The 20481-nt window shown below is 35.3% G+C and overlaps 1 protein-coding gene across 1 annotated transcript in view; it reads right to left on the bottom strand.

Annotated features, from left to right (window-relative positions):
• Positions 1-335: 335 nt before the first annotated feature.
• LOC135219155 (uncharacterized) overlaps positions 336-20481 on the bottom strand; it is a 282095-nt gene continuing 261949 nt past the window's right edge. The window contains exons 7-12 of the mRNA XM_064255677.1: positions 11266-11379; positions 7864-7971; positions 3916-3961; positions 2084-2260; positions 1373-1471; positions 336-712 (exon numbers count right to left, since the gene is read on the bottom strand). Coding sequence (XP_064111747.1) covers positions 462-712; positions 1373-1471; positions 2084-2260; positions 3916-3961; positions 7864-7971; positions 11266-11379 — 795 coding nt within the window. The 3' untranslated portion in view covers positions 336-461. The remainder of the gene's footprint in view (positions 713-1372; positions 1472-2083; positions 2261-3915; positions 3962-7863; positions 7972-11265; positions 11380-20481) is intronic.

Genomic DNA, 20481 nt, shown 5'->3' with positions numbered 1-20481 from the left:
TATTCAATGAACTGGATATCCTTCCTGTAATGTTAATTACTTATCCAATATCTTCTTGCAAAACGAATGGGTAAGATCTTCTGTTCATTACTTTCAAAAAAGAATGAATTCTGTAAGGTAGAACTTTATTCAGTACTATTTTATGAGGCTGTGCGTTCGTCTACTTGACACTGCCCGTCAGTCATTATATTAAGCTCTATTTAGCTTGAAGTTTTTTCGAGTCGCAAAAATGAAATGTATTTAATATATTCTTTGAGGAAAAATGATGGTATATTTCATCATAGCTCGAATAAATAGCTTTTTTGTCTCGTAAATCAAGAGGTCTTTATTTGATATAACTTTCGTTTTACTTGAATTAACAATGTAGGTTTGACCGTCACCTACTTGAAGATCTCATTATTACATTTCATACCCCTGATGTTATTCTATTTCCTAACAGTTCCGCCTTTTATTTTATTTTTTTAGTTTTTATCTTCCGTTTTCTTCCCAGTGCCCTCTGGCGCCTCTCTCTTTGTGGTCGTCTTCGAGAGCTGGAAGAAGTCGCCTGCGTGTTTGAAGCCGGACCCAGCGCCCAGGAGGGGGGGCGAGTTTCCCAGGGAAAACGAGCTCTGGCTGGGCAGTTTGAAATTCGTCCCGCCCACAAGGGGGCCAGGACCCGCCGGAAACTCGTTCTCCTCGTTCATGCTGTCCACCAGGGAGTTCACGACGATATCTGGAAGAAACGGACGAGAAGACGTTCGATAGAAATGTATTGTCTAGTTGAAATTAAGAGGTGTGTGTTTAATTCATAATTCAAAATTAGCCAGAGCATTTCTAGTTTCGCTGAAACATGGAGCAAGGGAAAGTTGAAGTTCAAGTTTGACAGCTACAGCTAAGTGGGAACAGATCAAGAGAGCAGATGACAAGCAACAGGCAGCTTCAGTTGGGAGCCAAATGGAAGATCCAAAAAGCCTTGAACTACACTGTAGTTGGTACCCTCTTACAAAAATGCAAGTTTATGACTATTTTTGTCCTAAAAATAATGATCACCATGAAATAAAGCCAGAAAATAAGTTTTCTAATTGAAAAACTACGAAAGGTAGCAAAAGCACTCTACTTGAAGGCCACCATCTATTTTATCATTGGGATGAATACCTAAGCAACAATGGTACATCATTTTGATTTATCAAGAGAGGGCATTGGCAGTTTTACACAAGGTCATGCATGCTCCTTGAAAATTCATCAGAGGTAAAAGGGATTATTAATAATAATGAATAATTCGTAAAAGGGCCTGCAAAACCGCTGAGACAAACTCATCAACACCCTCTCTATCAGACTCTCTCTCTCTCTCTCTCTCTCTCTCTCTCTCTCTCTCTCTCTCCACAGTCCTCACCCAAAACCTTCTTCTCCACTTCAGGTGTGATGGCTCCCCTGGCAGCCTCCCTTTCGAGCAGTGCAGCCACCTCCTGGAGCGCCTTTTCTGAGCCTATGTCTGGAAAAAGTAAGAAAAATGAACTTGTAGGTCAATCGCCTTACTTAGCCACGTAGCAGATTTTACCAGTATGAACTGCTTTGTTAATACTTATCTTCCTTTAGACCCGAGGTTGTATACTCTTTGCAGTATATAAACCTTTTCTTAGGTCGTATGACCGAAAAATTAGCTTAAGGTTTGGTGTAGCCAAAGCAATTTTGGTAAATCATATACTACCCTTACTTTTAAGTGAAATTTGCCTGAGATGATTAATATTTTGGTTACAGTGAGATATACCTTAGTTTATTTCATAATAAGAACTGAGTATATTCTACAATTTATTTCTTAAATATACCAACATGTAAAAACATGAGTAAAATCACATAATTCTCATTCTTGAGTTATAATACAACTTAAGAAAACTTGTCTTGGTTAGGTGTTAGTGCTCTGACAGTCGACTGCATATAAATCAATCATAAAATAGCTAAGACACTGGATCGGTGAAATTTCAGTAATAATAATAGTGGAAACAATGTACGCAGCCCCATTTCCGCTGGAACTCACTCAAGAAACAGGGCAAAGTACAAAGGAAATAAAGAGGAAAAAGTGAAAACGAAAAATGAAAACATTGACCTCTGTGCATTGCTTGCTTGAAGAGGATTTTGGCCATCTGATAAATGACGTCCTCCAGCGAATATTCGGTGCTGACGTAGTCTTGTCCTCGGAGCCTTTCCAGAAGTAATCCGTAGTCCATGTCTGGATTCAGGACAGTTTCCGGATCGCCCATGCTCATCTCCGTTAGAGGAAGGGCTGAAAGAAGACCAGAATATTGAAATATTTCTCCTCGTCTAGTTTGGTTTTGGACCCTGAATCTCCTGCCTCAGGAGCCTAATGGCACAAAAAAAGTTAAGTATATCTTAGTTTTACCAGACCAATGAGCTGATTAACAGCTCTCCAAGGGCTGGCCCGAAGGATTAGATATTCTGACGTGGCTAGACACCAATTGGTTACCTAGCAACGGGACCTACAGCTTATTGTGGCATCCGAACCACATTATATCGAGAAATGAATTTCTATCACTAGAAAGAAACTCCTCTGGTTCCGCGTTGGCCGAGCCGAGAATCGAACTTCGGACCACCGAATGGGTAGCCGAGCGCGAAATCCACTCGTCCAATGAGGAACTGCCCAATAGCACAACCTACATAGAATAAACCTTTCCGTCAAATGTCTTGCGATTAAAAAGAAATTTTGCCGTATTGGACTTCGTGGCAATGAATACAAAAAAATACTATTTTATTGACTACATAAAGAGCTGAAGGTATTTCAAAAGAAAGAAATCATGGGATTACGTATACTTGAGGGGATTTAACAAGTAAGGAATCTTGGGATTACGTATAGTTGAGGGGATTTCAAAAGAAAGACATCTTGGGATTGCATATAGCTGAGGGGATTTAACAAGAAAAATCTTGGGATTACATATTCTAGAGAGGATTTCAAAACAAAGACATCTTGGGACTATGTATAGTTGAAGAGATTTAATAAAAAAGAAATCTTGGGATTAGGCACAGTTGAGGGGATTTAATAAGAAATAAATCTTAGGATTGCATAGGCTTGAGGCTATTTAATTAAAAAAGAAATTTTGGGATCATGTATATTTGAGCGGATTTAATAACAAAGAAATCTTGGGATTACATATATTTGAGGGGATTTCAAAAGAAAGAAATCTTGGGACTATGAATAGTTGACAGGATTTAATAAGAAAGAAATCTTGGGATTATGATAGTTGAGAGGATTTCAAAAAGAAATCTTGGGATTACGTACAGTTGAGGGATTTCATAAAAATCTTGGGATTATGTAGTTGAGTGGATTTAATAAGAAATAAATCTTAGGATTAAATATGGTTGAGGGGATTTAATAAGAGAGAAATCTTGGGATTAAGTACAGTTAAGGGGATTTAATAACAAATAAATCTTAGGATTACATATGGTTGAGGGGATTTAATAAGAAAGAAATCTTGGGATTATGCATAGTTGAGAGGATTTCAAAAGACAGAAATTTTCAGATTACATATAGCTGAGGGGATTTCAAAAGAAAGAATTCTTGGGATTGCATATAGTTGAGGAGATTAAACAAGAAAGAAATCTTGAGGTTATGTACAGCTGAAGGGATTTAATAAGAAAGAAATCTTAGGATTACATATAGTTGAGGGATTTAATATAAGAGAAATCTTAGGATTACATATAGTTGAGGGATTTAATAGGGCAGAAATCTTGGGATTACATATAGCTGAGGGGATTTGATGAGATAAAAATCTTTTGATTACATATAGTTGAGAGATTTAATAAGAAAGAAATCTTGGGATTACATATAGTTGAGGGACTGAACACCAAAAAATCTCGGGATTACATTACCTATCGTACCTCAAATAAATCAAATAAATCCGAATTGGGCGGCAAGATACTTACGCAGAGAATTCTTCTTGATCATGGACTTCAGTCCTCCAACGCTTATCTGAGAGGAAAGAGACAGAGAATATTGGTCAGAAAATGGTTCATTTTATGGTCTGTGATTCTATTTTCGAAAATGCAAACGACACCAGAAACTGGAAGGTCAAAGATGACCGAAATGTATCTAAACAATTGGCCGAAGATGACATGACCCGTAATTTTGTCTCTTAAAATTCAATGAACTTGAAAAAATCGATAGATAAGTAGAATGCAAAAGGAGTTTTACCTTTAATTATATGATAATTATTATTCAGAAGACGAACCCTGTTCATATGGAACGAGCCTACCAAAGGGGCCACTGACTTGAAATTCAAGCTTTTTTTTATGATGTTCATTTGAAAGAAGTAAGAGACGTAACAGGAAACACAGAACTACGAACAGTACGAAATAAGACAACCAAAGCATTACACACACACACACACGCATATATATATATATATATATATATATATATATATATATATATATATTATATATATATATATATATATGTATGTAGGCAGTCCCCGGCTTACGACGGGGTTCCGTTCTTGAGACACAAGCCAAAAATTGTTGTAAGCCAGAAAATCGGAAATAATCCTAAGAAAACCTTACTTTTAATGCTTTGGGTGTATAAAAAATTATGTAAACTGCATTTTAATTGCATTTTTCATAAAAAAAACTTCAAATATTGATTATTTTGTATTTTTGGAGGCATATATTCTTCTGTCAGATTGGTGCCGTAAGCGTCATAACATGAATAGTAAATCTATCTTCTTTATATTATTTCCCTGAAATTTCCAGTGCCCCATAGTAAAGTATTTAAGGTAGAGAATGACTTACGGAATATCAAAGCACTGAGATTACATATTTGAAATGAGTACTCGGCGATTCAGACACGTTTACAAGAGTTTAAATGAATAAAGAAGGGTTGAATTATATGGAAGTAAAAAAGGGAATCTATATGGAATAAAGAAAATACGGAGTGATTTCATATTATATAAGAAATATGAATAAGAAAAACGAAAATGCTGAATGATTTGAAATTATAAACAAAAATCTGTACGAGATAAAGGGAAAATGCTGAATTATTTCTCCAGATTTCGAAAGAACCCGGATAAACAAAAACTAAGGTAAGCTAAAATCACTTTGAAACACATCAGAGAAACTGTTCAAAGGGTAAATATTCCTGAACCGACAAAGTCTGAAAGAATTAATCCTGAGAAGTAAACACAGGTTGTTGGCTGTGGCAAGTTGCATTAATAAGCAGAGAAAGGACTTCCCTATACTGAATACAAAGTACAAGGAAGCGAAGCCACACGGTCTAGTTCTATAGTACAGCCCCAGTATGAAAGAGGGTAGATTAATTAATATGGGATTGGAAGCAGGGCTTCACGTCGGAGAAAGGCTGGGGATAATGCTAGTCTACGTAATGTGTGTGTGTGTGTGAGAGAGAGAGAGAGAGAGAGAGAGAGAGAGAGAGAAGAGAGAGAGAGCTGTAATCTGATACCACGAACTAGACAGATTCGAATTAACTTTTAGACAATCTACCTAAATCCGAAAATATTCCTCTGCGATTTCAGAACACCATGCCTTATTTGATCTGCATGTTCAAGGTGGGCCAACCAGGCACTGAAAGCATTTGCGTTAGCATTCATAAAGTGAAAACTAAATGACAAGGAAATCTGTAGCAAAACTATACAACAAAGTTTTCCTACCTTGTCTGAAAATTTCTTCCATCTTTATTAGTCTAAGTTTCGAAGTATTTCGTATAATACCTCTCTAGAATTGGACCAAGGAGAGGCCTTCTCTCTATCGCCACCTATTACTACCATCTCTTGATTAGTTTGCGTCTGTCCTTCGAGATGTTCATATGGAAATATAAAGCTGTCTTTCATTCGTCTTTGCTTCAATGACTTCCACTTCTAGGAATACTGACTGCAATGAAGTGCAACGAACAGCTTTTGATACATCATACTGACGATATTCAGGAGCTGGTTACGCGTCTACCTGGATATTCAACCTCACTCCTCATGACCCTCTTGAACCCAGTGACCCACATGTAAATGAAAGATTTCTCAGTATTTGGTTCATTCGATCAGAAGCGAGAAATAAGCTTCAAAAGGATTCAATTAAGCTTGTGGATCGTTATCATAATGCAATCCGGGTAGGTCAAACAGTCGAAAAGTAGGAATTGCTGGTTGAAATGATGAAAATTCTAGATCACAGGACACTTTTGCTTTCAACTATTCCCATGGCTAAACATCTAGGTTACCTTGTAAAAAAAAAATCCCTTTAGTGATATTAAAAATCAAGGCCTTTTTTTATCCAAATCTCAGGCTGTAGCTAGATGATTTGGCTCTTTCCAGGCACCTTATTCTGTCATTTGATTTTGTGCTCTTTATCACATCCACATTTCTCAGCCAATGGCCACATTATCCTTTTCACATTAAAGGTATATTCAAGAGAGAATATTTCCTAAGGTTACACTTATTCACAAAATGAGAACTCTAATGGATTTAACATTCATTCCTGGATACATTCCGGGCGTTTCTTTGCTTCAGTGCTAAGTTTAGCAAACCTCGCTACTTATGATTCCTTCAGCACTTCAATCAGTCGAATTCTCTGAGGCGAGCCTGTCGCTTCCCTCATGGTTAGGCTCCGGTCTTTTGACCTTAACCTTTCTTTTCCTTGTTCTCGCTAGGCTAGGGTAAGATAAGAGCATCCAGTCTATGCGCCATTAAGACAAATGTTTTTTCTGTAAAATGGCCTCCACAGTTTAAATGACCTTCGTGGGTCAATTCTTGAAATTCTCAGCAGAGCACCTTTGGATTGCAGATTATGCCTCATACTGAAAGTGAATTCAGGAGGAAATATGATCTTGCTGCAATTCTGTACACGTATTATCATCTGTTTATCATATCTAATGATAACTTTTTTTTTTTTTTTTTTTTTTTTTTATCTCCGACACTGAAACTAATATTATACAGTAGGCCCCCAATTTCTCAGTCAATATAAATAATAAAATTTCAGTTTCCCTATATATCTGCAAAACTCAGATTCTAAAATGGTAACTTAAAAAAAATCATAATCATGTATTCCTTAAGTCTGATCAGTTGAGACTATTGTTTCAGCATTCAGTAATTGCAATTATAAGAAACTTTTTTTTAGGTCATGTTAGCTACTGAATCTCTCACCCAGATACACCCATCAAACCCAAACTATTGTCCCCCCCCTTTTTTTTCTCTCATTCACCTGGAGCTTTAACCTTTATTTTACACTATTCCATTTTTTTGAAAAGTTAAATAAACAATAGAAAAAATCCTGTATCCGTTCCCTGAAATAAGTCCATCGCAAACTTTTGATTAATTCCTCCTTCATCCGCAACCTGTTCCTCCAATCAATAGTATAAATATAATACGCACACTTGGCGTGCCTTACAAAATCTACTAAAACCCTGCAGTGTTTCGGAAGTACATTAAACACATTAAAACAAGCTTCGCTCTCAAGACCAACTGGTCTCCACTTCATGGGATTGTAGGGTAATATAATACAAGAGGGAAAGTTTTTGCAATGTTAAGAGGGAGAGAGAGAGAGAGAGAAAAAAAAAAATCTTGTGAGTAGACAAACACACACATAAACATACATGCAAATAGACATGGACAAATATACAAACCTTCGGCCGACTCTGCATTTTGAGAATCACTTTTAAATTAAAGAAGCGTGGACGACTCGACTTAAATTCGGTCATACTTCCGTCCTAAAAGCTTAAGAAGAAGAAGAAGAAGTAAAAAAAGCAAAACCTCTCAGAGGGGGCGACTGACAAGACACCAGAGATGTCTAAACCCATCACAGTTCTCCACGAGAGAGAGAGAGAGAGAGAGAGAGAGAGAGAGAGAGAGAGAGAGAGAGAGAGAGACTACTTACATCTTCCTCGTCACCCTGCTGTCCTTGTTCTTGCTCGTCCTGCAGATTCAGGTAGTGGAGATTCTCTCGTATTTCACGTAAGTAATTAAGTGCTTCTTCCGCCGTCATCTGAAAAAAAAAAGAGATAAATTTAGAGAGAGAGGAACGACAAGAGAAGTAAATATAGAAAGAGGAACGACAAGGAAGAAGGAAGCGTAACGAACGATGTACTTCAGTTTCCTCTCTCTCTCTCTCCTCGAGAGATACTGAGATATTCTATTAATTCATGGTTCGTTGAAACTCGTTCTTCATATGTTTCTCTTTCCTGGTGAAGCACAAGTATTTGGCATTTAAACTAGTCTTGGTGAGGGCAGTGCAAGATAAGATAGACAGACGTCAGTGTAACATAAGTTAGACTGAAGATAGCGCAAGATAGGTTTGACTGTAAATAGTGTAAGAAAAGGTAGAATGAAGACAGTGTAAGAGAAGGTTAACTGAAGACGATGTAAGAGAAGTTAGACTGAAGACAGTGTAAGAGAAGGTAGACTGAAGACAGTGCAAGATAAGTTAAACAGAAATCTCCAAAAGTCTACTATTCTCCAGCTCATTATAATTAGTTAACTGAAGAAAGGAGGCAATGTATCCTCAAAAGAAGAAACCCAGAAGGAATAAAAATCGTCAATAGAAACTCAGTGATCCAACGGGAAAATAATATTACGAATTATAACATAAGAATAATCAAATATTACATAAATAAACTTTATTACAGACTATATTAAAATGTAGAATAAAATAGCAGTATCCAAATCCGCCTCTGAGATAACCAACTATGTAATAACATGAAACAAACCAACTACATCGTAACAGGGTAAACAGAGACAAGAGAAATAAAGTATATCATTACAAGATAAATAAAGACAAGAGGAAGTATATCCTAAAAGGAGAAATATGACAAGAAAAAGAAAATATATCCTAGCAGAATAACTAAAGTCAAAAAAAATAAAGTACATCTTAACAAAGAAAAGAGAAATAGAGTAGTACATCCTAAAAGGATAAATATGACAAGAGAAAGAAAGTATATCCTAACAGGATACATAAAGACAAGAGAAATAAAGTACATCCTAACAGGATAAATAAGGACAAGAGAAAGGAAGCACATCCTACCAGGATAAAACAGGAGAAAGTATATCGTAACAGGATAAATAAAGGCAAGAGAAAGGAAGCACATCCTATCACGATGTGGACAGGAGAAAGTACATCCTGAGAGGATAAATAAATAGTAAAGTAATCTTCAAGCGCGAACACCCCCCAGGACGGGACAACGAGGCGATAAGGTGTCCGGGTGAAGATAGTTCCGCACCTCAAAGAGAGAGAGAGAGAGAGAGGTAAACTAGTTCAACTCCAACTTCTTGCTAATTCAATTCGAATTGCATAACACTTGCACTGTTGGCCCCAAACATTTGTACCACAAAGAAGCAACACAAAATCCGGAAATTGTTCGGATTTTATGTCTCTCTCTCTCTCTCTCTCTCTCTCTCTCTCTCTCTCTCTCTCTCTCAGTGTGAGATAAGGGGATGATTGAGACGATCGTGAAATGAAGCGGAATCTCGTTTGCCAAATTGCTTTTCGAAGGCTGGACTGGCGTTCAAAAGGCCGAGTCCTTTGCACTGGCCTTGGGGCCTGAAATCCCTACGGCGATCATAGGATATACAAAATACGAATCCCGGCTTCGGCTGACGATGAGCTTAAAGCCGAGAAGTCCTCCGGGGAGTCTTTGCAAGGCCGTGGGGAACTCAAGAGCTCGTATCTGGGTCAGTTTAAAACTGTCATAGACAGGAGGTGTTCAATGCAGTAAGCTATCCATCCGCGTCTTCACGCATTCATTATTCACTGTCTTAGTACAAAAAAATGCGCGCGCGCGCGAGAGAGAGAGACGTATCGCTTGAGGGGTAATGGATAAAAACAAATATATTCTCCCTCGTTCTCAGTTGTGGATTATAAACACTGAGCTCTATACTTAAAAATGTTTGAATTCAGTACAATCCTAATATGTAAATAATTCCCTAACGAATCAGAAACTTTATTTTTGTGAAGGATTACAAAAGATATAGTTATTGTTAAATTTGTTACTTTTAGTTTCATTTCCCCCCGAAAAATGTTCCTAGACAAAGAGTTCAAACAAACCTAAGGATAGAGAAAAATGAATAACACTAATATTGTACATATAAGATTAAAAAAATTTTTTTTACCCCATTTTAATAGACTTAAAAAATCTGCCCTAGATAAACATATTTCAAAAAATTTTTTACCCCTCATTAATAATCATATAAAATTCTGCTCTATTATTAATATACTCCAGAGAAAAGTTGTGTCCCATCCTAATGATTTTTAAAAGTTTTGCTCCATATTCATATATTTCAGAAAAAGCTTTTGTATCAAATCATTATATTTCCGAGGAAAATTTGTTCTCCATAAAAATACAGTTCAGAAAACAGTTTGTCCCATATCATTAATCTAAAAGAAGTGGTACCTCATATTTATATATTTTAAAAAGGTTTCGTCCCATGTTCATATATTTCAGAAAAAGTTGTACTACCTATTAATATATTTCAGAAAAAAGCTTTGCCCCCACATCCACATATTTCAATATACAAGTTTTGCCTCATATTAATATATTTCATAAAAATCTTTACCCCATATGAATATATTTCAGAGAATGCTTTCCCCATAATTATATATTTCAGAAAGTTTTTTACCCTATATGAAAGTATTCCATAGAAAATGTTCTCTCCATATTAATATATCTCAGAAAATTGTTTTACCCCATATGAATATATTCCAGAGAAAATGTTCTCCCCCTATTAATAAATTTCAGAAAGAAAAAACTTGCACCATATCCAAATATTTCAGAAAACCGTTTTGCACAATATTTGTCAAAAAAGTAAAAATAAAAAAGTTTTGCTCCATATTAATAGATTTCAGAAAAAGAGCCCTGGCCCATACTAACCAATTCCATCAAAATTTGAATAAACAATTATTTGAGTAAATATACTTTTTATTATTATTGTTCAGAGGAGAACCCTATTATTCATTTGAAATAAGCCCACAGGGACCACTGACTTGAAATTCAAGCTTCCAAAGAATACGGGGTCCATTAGGAAGATGTAAGAGGAGGTAAAGGGAAATACGGAAAGAAGAGATCAGCTATTAGAAAAAAAAAATTAATTAATAAATAAATTTATAAAAATGTAAGTTAATTATTGAAATGCAAAGAGAATTAATTGTATCAGGGTAGTCAAGCTTAGCTTGAACTTTCGTAGATCTAATTGTACGACATCCTCAGGGAGAGTAGTCCAACAGTATACGAGTCATAAAGGACCTCTGGAGGCGTTTAGTAAACATGAATCCTTCAGATCTTCTTACCAGTCCTTCAGCAATGAGTTCCTGTATAGCAAGCGTTACTCCTTCCTCGTCTCCCGTCTTGTACACGTACAGAGCCAGGTCCAGTGGCGTGTATCGCATGTGAGGCTTTGAGAGCTGTAACGAAAAAGAAAAAAAAATAATAAACAACTTATTCTTTTATTCGAGAGCTCTTCGGTGTATTTCACTGTAATGAATTCTGAATTATATGGTTGTGTTTCACAACAAAACATACATTATATAAAGATATACATACATACACACACACACACACACACACACATATATATATATATATATATATATATATATATATATATATATATATATATATATATATATATACAAATTATTGCAGAGTGTAATATGGAAGCAATAAAAACGCTGTTACAATGATATATCAATGATATCAAAGTCACCATTATTAGTATTATTGTATTATTTTAGAATTTGTGTAGCTGTTAACAGTAGTATTAACATGCTTTCTGTAGCTTTAACCGACTTTCATTGCATTTCATTTATGGAAAATGCTAGAGAATAATAGTGATAGACGGCAATAACATTTTAACGAAGAAAAAAATTTACATAAAAGGTAAAGAATTTTTTTTTTACGCAAAATAAGGAGAGCTAATGAGATGTCAGAAAATACGACACCCTTGAAAAACCAAAAGAGGAAATGATTTGCGATGCAGATATAAACGACGATATGAAAACTTTATGTTTTCTGTGGCTATATGAAATTATCAAGCTTAACAACATAAGCACCCATGATGTATTACTACTTCTTACTTTTGTCTCATGATCCAATAATTTTTTCAGTACGCGTAATAGAATGACGAATATTAGTAAGAAAATATACAAAAATGTCACATTATTGAAGGATGAATCATTCAACTCTCCAGTCTTCTTGGAAAAGAAATTCCTGAACTATATGACATACCTTCCATGTCATACCTTCCATGATTGACTAGCTTGACACTAATACCTGGCGTCGCATTCTTTTCATAGTAATCTTTAACTACCTGAATAGAAGAGCTTTGATACGAAAGAGATGCTAAAATCATCAATATAAGTTCACAAAAAACTAATCCTTGCTGCTTCAAGGACCCATTTCTGCGTGAATTCGACGACATAAAAATAAATAAATAATATGTAACAGATCATGAGCTCATAATATCTATTTGACATCTACTGATTAAATGAAAAAACTACAAAACCTAAGTATTATTATGCTCTTTTAACATGTGTGTGTGTGTGTGTGAGAGAGAGATAGCGAAGGAGAGAGAGAGAGAGAGAGAGAGAGAGAGAGAGAGAGAGAGAGAGAGAGAGCTTACATCTTGTTCGAGTTGCCCCAGGCCCCTCAGTGTGAGGCACCTCTAATGTCTACCAGAGAATTACTAATGCATCTTCCAGTATATTTTGCATCTTCCAATCTGGGATGCAGCTTAGATATTTGTCGAGCTTATTCTTAAACACATCTACGCTCACTCCTGATATATTCCTCAGATGAGCTGGCAACGCACTGAATAGACGCTGCATGTCGATGCTGGTGCGTAGGGGATTTATGTCCTGTGTACTTTCCTTAGTTTTACTGGTATAGTTTTGGGCACTATTAATCTGCCTCTGCTTGCTCTTTCTGATATTTTTAGCTCCATGATGTTTTCGGCAATTCCTTCTATCAGTTTCCATGCTTGAATTATCATGTAGCGTTCTCTTCTCCTTTCTAGACTATATAATTTTTAAAATTGTAGTGTTTCCCAGTAGTCAAGATCCCTAACTTCTTCTATTCTAGCTGTAAAGGACATTTGTACACTCTCTATGTGTGTAATATCCTTTTGATAGTGTGGGTACCATATCATATTGCAATATTCAAGTGGACTACAAACGTACGTTTTATAAAGCATAATCATCATGTGTTCAGCTTTTCTTGTTTTGAAGTGCCGTAACAACATTCCCATTTTTGCTTTGCATTTTGACAACAGAATTGCTATTTGATCATTGCTTAACATGTTCCTATTCAACATCACACCAAAGTCTTTAACTGCTTCCTTATTAGTGACTGTCTCGTTATTAGGTCCCCTATATACATATAGTTTTCCTTCTTTATCTCCATAATTTATTGATTCAAATTTATCAGAGTTAAATACCATCCTATTTACCTCTGCCCATTCATATACTTTGTTAAGGTCTCTTTGTAGCGAGTTCCTATCTTCATCACAAGTAATTTCTCTACTTATTCTTGTGTCATCGGCGAAACTACTCACTACCGAGTCCTTAACATTACTGTCTATGTCTGCAATCATAATAACAAACAGCAATGTAACTAGCATCGTACCTTGTGGCACACCGGATATTACCTTGGCTTCATCCGATTTCTCATTGTTTGCAATAACTATCTGTTTTCTGTTGTGTAAAAATTCTTTCATCCATCCTCCTACTTTGTCCACTATTTTATGTTTTCTAATTTTCTTCGCTAATATATTATGGTCTACCTTGTTAAAAGGTTTTGCAAAGTCTAGATATACCACATCTGTTTCTTTTCCGTTCATCATATTTTTATATATGATCTAACGGTGGACTAACATTTGGGTTTGTGTACTTTTTCTGGGTATAAAACCATGATGTCCTATATTAAACAAATTATTTTTTATTAAATGTTTCATAATATTTTTCTTCATTACCCTTTCATACACTTTCATAATATGTGATGTTAGACTCACAGGCTAAAATTACTTGTCTCTAGTCTTGATCCACTTTTGAAAATAGGGGTATATATCCTAATTTATGCTCATCATAAATCTTGCCTGTATCTAAACTTTGCCTTAATAATATTGCAAGCAGCTTTGCGATAGAATGAACTACTTTCTTTAACAAAATAGCAGGGACACCATCAGGCCCAGCTGCCGATCCATTTTTAATTTCATTAATAGCCTGCACAATATCGGATTCATTAATATCTATGTCTGATAAATATTCACTATATTCATCCCTTATTTCTGTCATTATCTTCATTATCATTTCTAGGGGTAAATTCTCTCTTATGTCATTCTGCTAATATGTTGCATATTTCCTTTTTCTCATTCGTTAATCACACTTAATTATTTCTTAGAGGGCCTATTTCTATTCTTCTTTTATTCATTTATTAATAGTTTGGGGTTTTGCTTGATATTTTCTAGGGGTTTTTCTTCCAAGTCTCGTTTTTCATTTTCTTTAGATTGTATAATCTTTTGTTCTGCATTTTCTTTCTTACTTTTTAGTTCGATCACTCTCCATGCATTCTTTTCTTTTGCAAGACCTTTTTTCTACTTTCTGATTTTCTGGAACAAGATCCTTCTGTCTCTTGGTATGCATGACTGATGTTTACTTTTCTTCTTCGGTATATATTTATCCACCATTTTCTCTAATATATTATATAATATATCCGTATTTACCTGTATATCATCACTTACGAATATGTTATCCCAATCTTTGTATAATTCTTCATTTATTTCTCACCATTTTATATTTTTACAGCAGAAGTTGTATTTTCCATATCCTTCCCACTTTTTCATCTCTTGCTTATCTGTTTTTCACTTGCTTTGGTTGGGGAATAGGACCTGGTGTTAAAATTCTAAATGGGACATTATGGTCTGAAATACTCGCATTATAAACTATTATTTCTTTAACATAATTCACCTTGTTCACAAATACTAGGTCTAAAGTATTTTCTTTTCTTGTTGGCAGGTGATTTATTTGTTGAATGTTGTATTCTAGTAGTATATTCTAATAGCTTTCCGAATTGCCTCTCTTCGCACTCTATACTTCTCACTCTACTCTTCTTTTTTATATGTATAAATACAACACACATCTCCAGTTCGTTCTTTCCAATCTACGAAAGGAAAGTTAAAGTCTCCGGATAGGAGAATAGTCCAGTCTTTGTGATTTCTACATATCCAATTTTTCTATTATTATGTCAAACTCTTTAGTATTAGGGGTCTATATATTACTATTTTCATATGTTCAGATTAATTTTTCAGATTCGCTATTCACATCTGACCGTTTTTACTATATTCTCATATATTTTTCCTTGTTTTATGTCTTTCCCATATATCGCGGTTCCCCCTTGATTCCTATTTTTTCTATCTGATCTATAAGTTTGGAACCCTTTTATTTGATCATCATTCCCAGTCTCTTGGGAATACCATGTTTCATTAATATTCATTATATCTATTTTCTTTTCAGTCTGGGTTAGTTCTTCAAAGAACTATTTTTCTTTTTGAGTTACTCGTAACTAAACCCTGCGCATTCATCACTATGATGGTTTGCGTGTTATCCCCTTCATTTAATATGGGTAACAATAAGGATTTTCCCATGTCTCTTTCTTGTTCTGGTATGCTGTTCTTTTCTTCATTTCCAGAAATTCTGGCATTAAAAAATCCAACTTTTCCAATATATTTGATCTTTCTTCATCATAATTATTCATTTTGTGTCTGAATATGCAATTTTCTCCATATCTGCACCATCCCTGGCATCTTATATACAGTGGTTGTTTCTTGCACTGTATCTTGGAGAGAGAGAGAGAGAGAGAGAGAGAGAGAGAGAGAGAGAGAGAGAGAGAGAGAGAGAGAGAGAGAGCGATTCTAAAAATCTTCCAAAAACCAAAAAATGTTCACGAAGCAACGATACGTGTTTTTATTCGTCCCGATTTGAGTTCTCCAGGATAAATTCACCTAACAAGAAAGACGTAAAACTCTTGACGCAAACAAGAACTGTCTATTTTCAGCTTCTCAAGCCTCATGAAAAGAGAGAGGATGTCTTTTGTTCGTTCGTTTCTTTTTTATTTTTTTACATTCAGTGTGCGGCATCACTTACTCCAGTTTTCCTTGTGGTAATACACACACACACACACACACACACACAACACACACACACTTTTATTCACTACTTTTTTTTCTTCTTTTTTTTTAATTCAAAGCGTGTAGGATTCACTATTTTTTTATTTTTTACGTCAGGTAAAACACACACACAAATATGATATATATATATATATATATATATATGTATATATATATATATATATATATATATATATATTAATAATTCACATCACCGTGATTCATATCAAATTATTCGAGCTACAAAATTGTCCTGTAATATCTAATTCGCCCTACCTCGGAATTAATATCATATACGTAAACCGAAGGGGAAATTTTTTTTAGTTTTATAATATACGTATATATATAATATATATTATATATATATATATATATATATATATATATATATTATATAGATATATATATGTATATATATATACACATATATATATTACACCACACACACAGCCATAAGGAATGTAAGGAAAGACATCTCAGGCACCTGCCATGGTTTATTTGTTTTTTTAATGGTTTCAAGGTCTCGCCTTATTATCAAAGCTGTAAAATATATACAAAAATACATTAAATGCAGCTTTGATATAAACGTTAGCCAGGCAAATCGTTTGCCAAATGCCAAGCAGATGGTCTTCCTCAAACCTCCTTATGGCCTATAATTTTGGTCTGTTCTTGATTGGACAGACCGTCCAATCCTTGCTAAATAAAAATAAATAATAAATAATATAAACCGTTCTGAGCCCCAATTTTTTTAATACTTGAATTGGATTTACTGCCGGAACGTTAATGGAAACACTCCGTTATAATATATACTGGGGACTTATGGTTATATATATATTAATATATATATATTATCTATATATATATAATATTATAATATAAATATATATATAATATATATTATATAAATATAATATAATATATATATTAATATTATATATACTATATATATATATTATATATATATATATGAACTTACTCCTCTTGAAGGCAAGTTTGTTTCGGTTCAAAGAATTTCTGTCACCAAACCCAGAAGACGACTTTTTGAATTACTTGGATTAAAAAAAGAAATTACGAATTTTCCGCAGTTTTGGAAATTTCCCTGAAAACTCACGAAGGCGAAATGAAATCCTCCCTCCTAAAAAGGTCTTTGTGTGTCGTTAGAAAAAATCTGTTCCAACGACTTCCATTGCTCAAATTGTCCATTCGCTTGCTCGTTCTTGCTCCGACAAGCTATTTGGTCTCGCGAATGGCTTGGCGCTGAGTATACGACAATGAGTTTCTGACTACGAGACCCTGACAGCATCGAGAACAAGCTTACAATGACGGAGCGGCATTCCTTTCAGAACGCACGGTTTGTGGATGCCGTTTCTTGCACAAGCAAGATTGGAAAGGCCGTTCGGTACGTTATTAGCAGAAGGAGTGAAATGGAATTATTGGAGTTTACGGACTGCTCTTTCGCCGCAATTGCGCCAAGGAATCGACATTCTTCCTTTTGACTTTTGGCTAAAAGTCATTTCATTCTTCTTCTTCTTCTTTTTTTTTCTGTTACATTATGAACCCATTCCTACAGAAGCCAATTTTCCCTCCACAGTGGTGACAATACTTCCCATTTGCCACTTTCACTGGCCCGTATCCAAACATTTGAGGAAACCAAGTTAATAAAAATTAGCAATTCATGACAAGAGTTTAACGCTTGAGCAATTTTTCTTTTGACGCACCAATAATTTCTGCGTGAGAATGATTTTACAACGCAAATAACGTGTTAAAATAGTCGACATTTTGATCAGATGTCTGCTGAACAACGCGGTTAATAATCTTGAGAGTACTTGCAATCGAGTTTGTAAGCACAAACAAAGTCGAGGAAACAGATATTTTCATATTCCTTTGAAAATATCAGCGAAGAACAACAGTTATTCTACAATGCATTTTATCACCCTCCTTATATCTTCAGCAGTTGTCGTCTCACGAGCAGACTAGTTTTTACGTTAAGCCCAATTACGATTTCGGTATTCAAATACCGGTCACCTTTTCTCTCAAATACCGGGAATCTTTTCTCTCAAATACCGGGAATCTTTTCTCTCAAATACCGGGAATCTTTACTCTCAAATACCGGGAATCTTTACTCTCAAATACCGGGAATCTTTTATACTCTCAAATACCGTGAATCTTTTCTCTCAAATACCGGGAATCTTACTCTCAAATACCAGGAATCTTTTCTCTCAAATACCGGGAATCTTTTCTCTCAAATACCGGGAATCTTTACTCTCAAATACCGGGAATCTTTACTCTCAAATACCGGGAATCTTTTCTCTCAAATACCGGGAATCTTTACTCTCAAATACCGGGAATCTTTTCTCTCAAATACCGGGAATCTTTTCTCTCAAATACCGGGAATCTTTCCTCTACCTGTGCGACGGAAGGTGGGGAATCAGTACGTGAGAAAAATCACTACCGTAATGAATGAAATATAAAATTTACGCCAAACACCAAATGCAGGAACCTGTGGCGAGGTCATTCAACGCTGGAACGGAAACTTAAAAGTAGAAAAGGTTCCAAAGATGTAACAGAAGGAACACATCGCAGTTGCGCTAAAGTCAGATGGAAGAAAGAGAATATGAACGGAGGCACAGTAAAAAAACAGGAATGAAAGGGGTTGCAGCTTACGGCCGAAGGGACGCTGCAATGAACCGTTAAGTAATGCCTACGGTGCACTGGGGGAATTACCCCAGTACGGTGACGAATAACCGAGACACTTCTTAGTTTTGGCTTTCTCGGAAATAATGAGAATCCCGAGATAGAATGAAGGGATATTTCTTAAAGGTTTCTTAAGGCAGCAGATGCTACCAAGAGTTTGCGATGGGGTTGTTTGACGCCAGTGTTACGATTAAACAATCAATCGGTGCAACACGAATATTAATCCGAGCGAATGTTTACACACTGCGAATTTCTGGAAAGGGGAAACAAAAGGCAAAACGTATATCATGCCTCTGTCACGCCGTAAGACACAACTAACGGAGAAGCTGACATAAAATAATCCAATTTCTACATCACCAGATATATCTTGGCATTTAAAAAAATTAAAAAAATTAAAATGAATGGAAATGTCCTCGAGCATCCAAACTACAACCTTGTTTCTTTGTTCGCAAGAAACGTAAAACTGATTAACAAACAAACCGGATAAGGGAAGGAGAAGAGAGAGAGAGAGAGAGAGAGAGAGAGAGAGAGAGAGAGAGAGAGAGAGAAAGACTTAACAACGATCAGAAATATCACCTATAATGTCACCGGAGTTTCCCGAAATAAACAGCGTCTTGGATATCCAATTAACTTATAACTGCGACATTGTACCTTTCTTCATTTCCCGTCTCCTGTTTCGGCGACAAGATTACCAGATATTTTTAGCTGGCGGTAATGAGAGGACATAAAATACTTATTGTGGTATAAGAGACTAGTGTCTGGAGACACCCTTTTTTTTTTGTGTTTTTTTCGGGATTTTTTTTTTTTTGGACTAAACCACTCATTCTGAGAAATGAATTGAGTTTTTTCTCTCTCTTTTTTGAGAGCGTGTCCCTCTTACCTGGGGATCATACGCCCACTATTCACACAAAGGATGAACGTATAAAACGTTGGTTTTTTTAAAATATTTTTTGGTATTTTTTCTCTTATTTCGTCAACGTTCTCAAGCAGAAAATGCAACGGTCTTAAATGGGAGAAATTGAAGAGATACGAATATTTTCTTTCGGAAAAGTGTTTCCGGAAGGGTTACGTTTGGGCAGAATGGAAAGGATTGGAGGAAATTTCAACTAACTCTCTCATCTCTCACTCATCTATATATATGTTATATAATATAATATTATATATATATGATATATATATTATATATTATATATATATGTATGTATACATATAAACATTTATATTAGTATGTTTATATATTATAATTATTATATAATAACTTAAAACCCCCCTTTCCAGCTCCATTCATAGAAGCAATAAGCAAAATTAAAAGATTACAGTTATCTCAGTGCTAATTCCTCTCCCCTGGTAACCAAACCTACTGCAATCTGACAATTTATTTCTCTTCTCTTCGGTTAAAACATTATGGAGATTATCTTTGCTAAATGGATAAAATCAGTGGGTCCCTTTCATCTCCATCTTGTTGAAAAAGGGATATAGTATAAGTCAGTTCCACGAATATATAAACTCTCTGTTATGGAAATAACAACTAATGCGATCCATCTTTACCTGCGAGTTCCAGAAAGACAAGGAAACCTTTTTAGAAAATTGGAAAAGAAGGAAGAGAAGATAATCCCTGTCCATTGCTGCTTTTAACCCGAATAAGAATATA

This window comes from Macrobrachium nipponense, chromosome 1, assembly GCF_015104395.2.
Source record: "Macrobrachium nipponense isolate FS-2020 chromosome 1, ASM1510439v2, whole genome shotgun sequence".
NCBI lineage: Eukaryota > Metazoa > Arthropoda > Malacostraca > Decapoda > Palaemonidae > Macrobrachium > Macrobrachium nipponense.
This window is presented reverse-complemented; position numbering and strand designations above follow the sequence as displayed.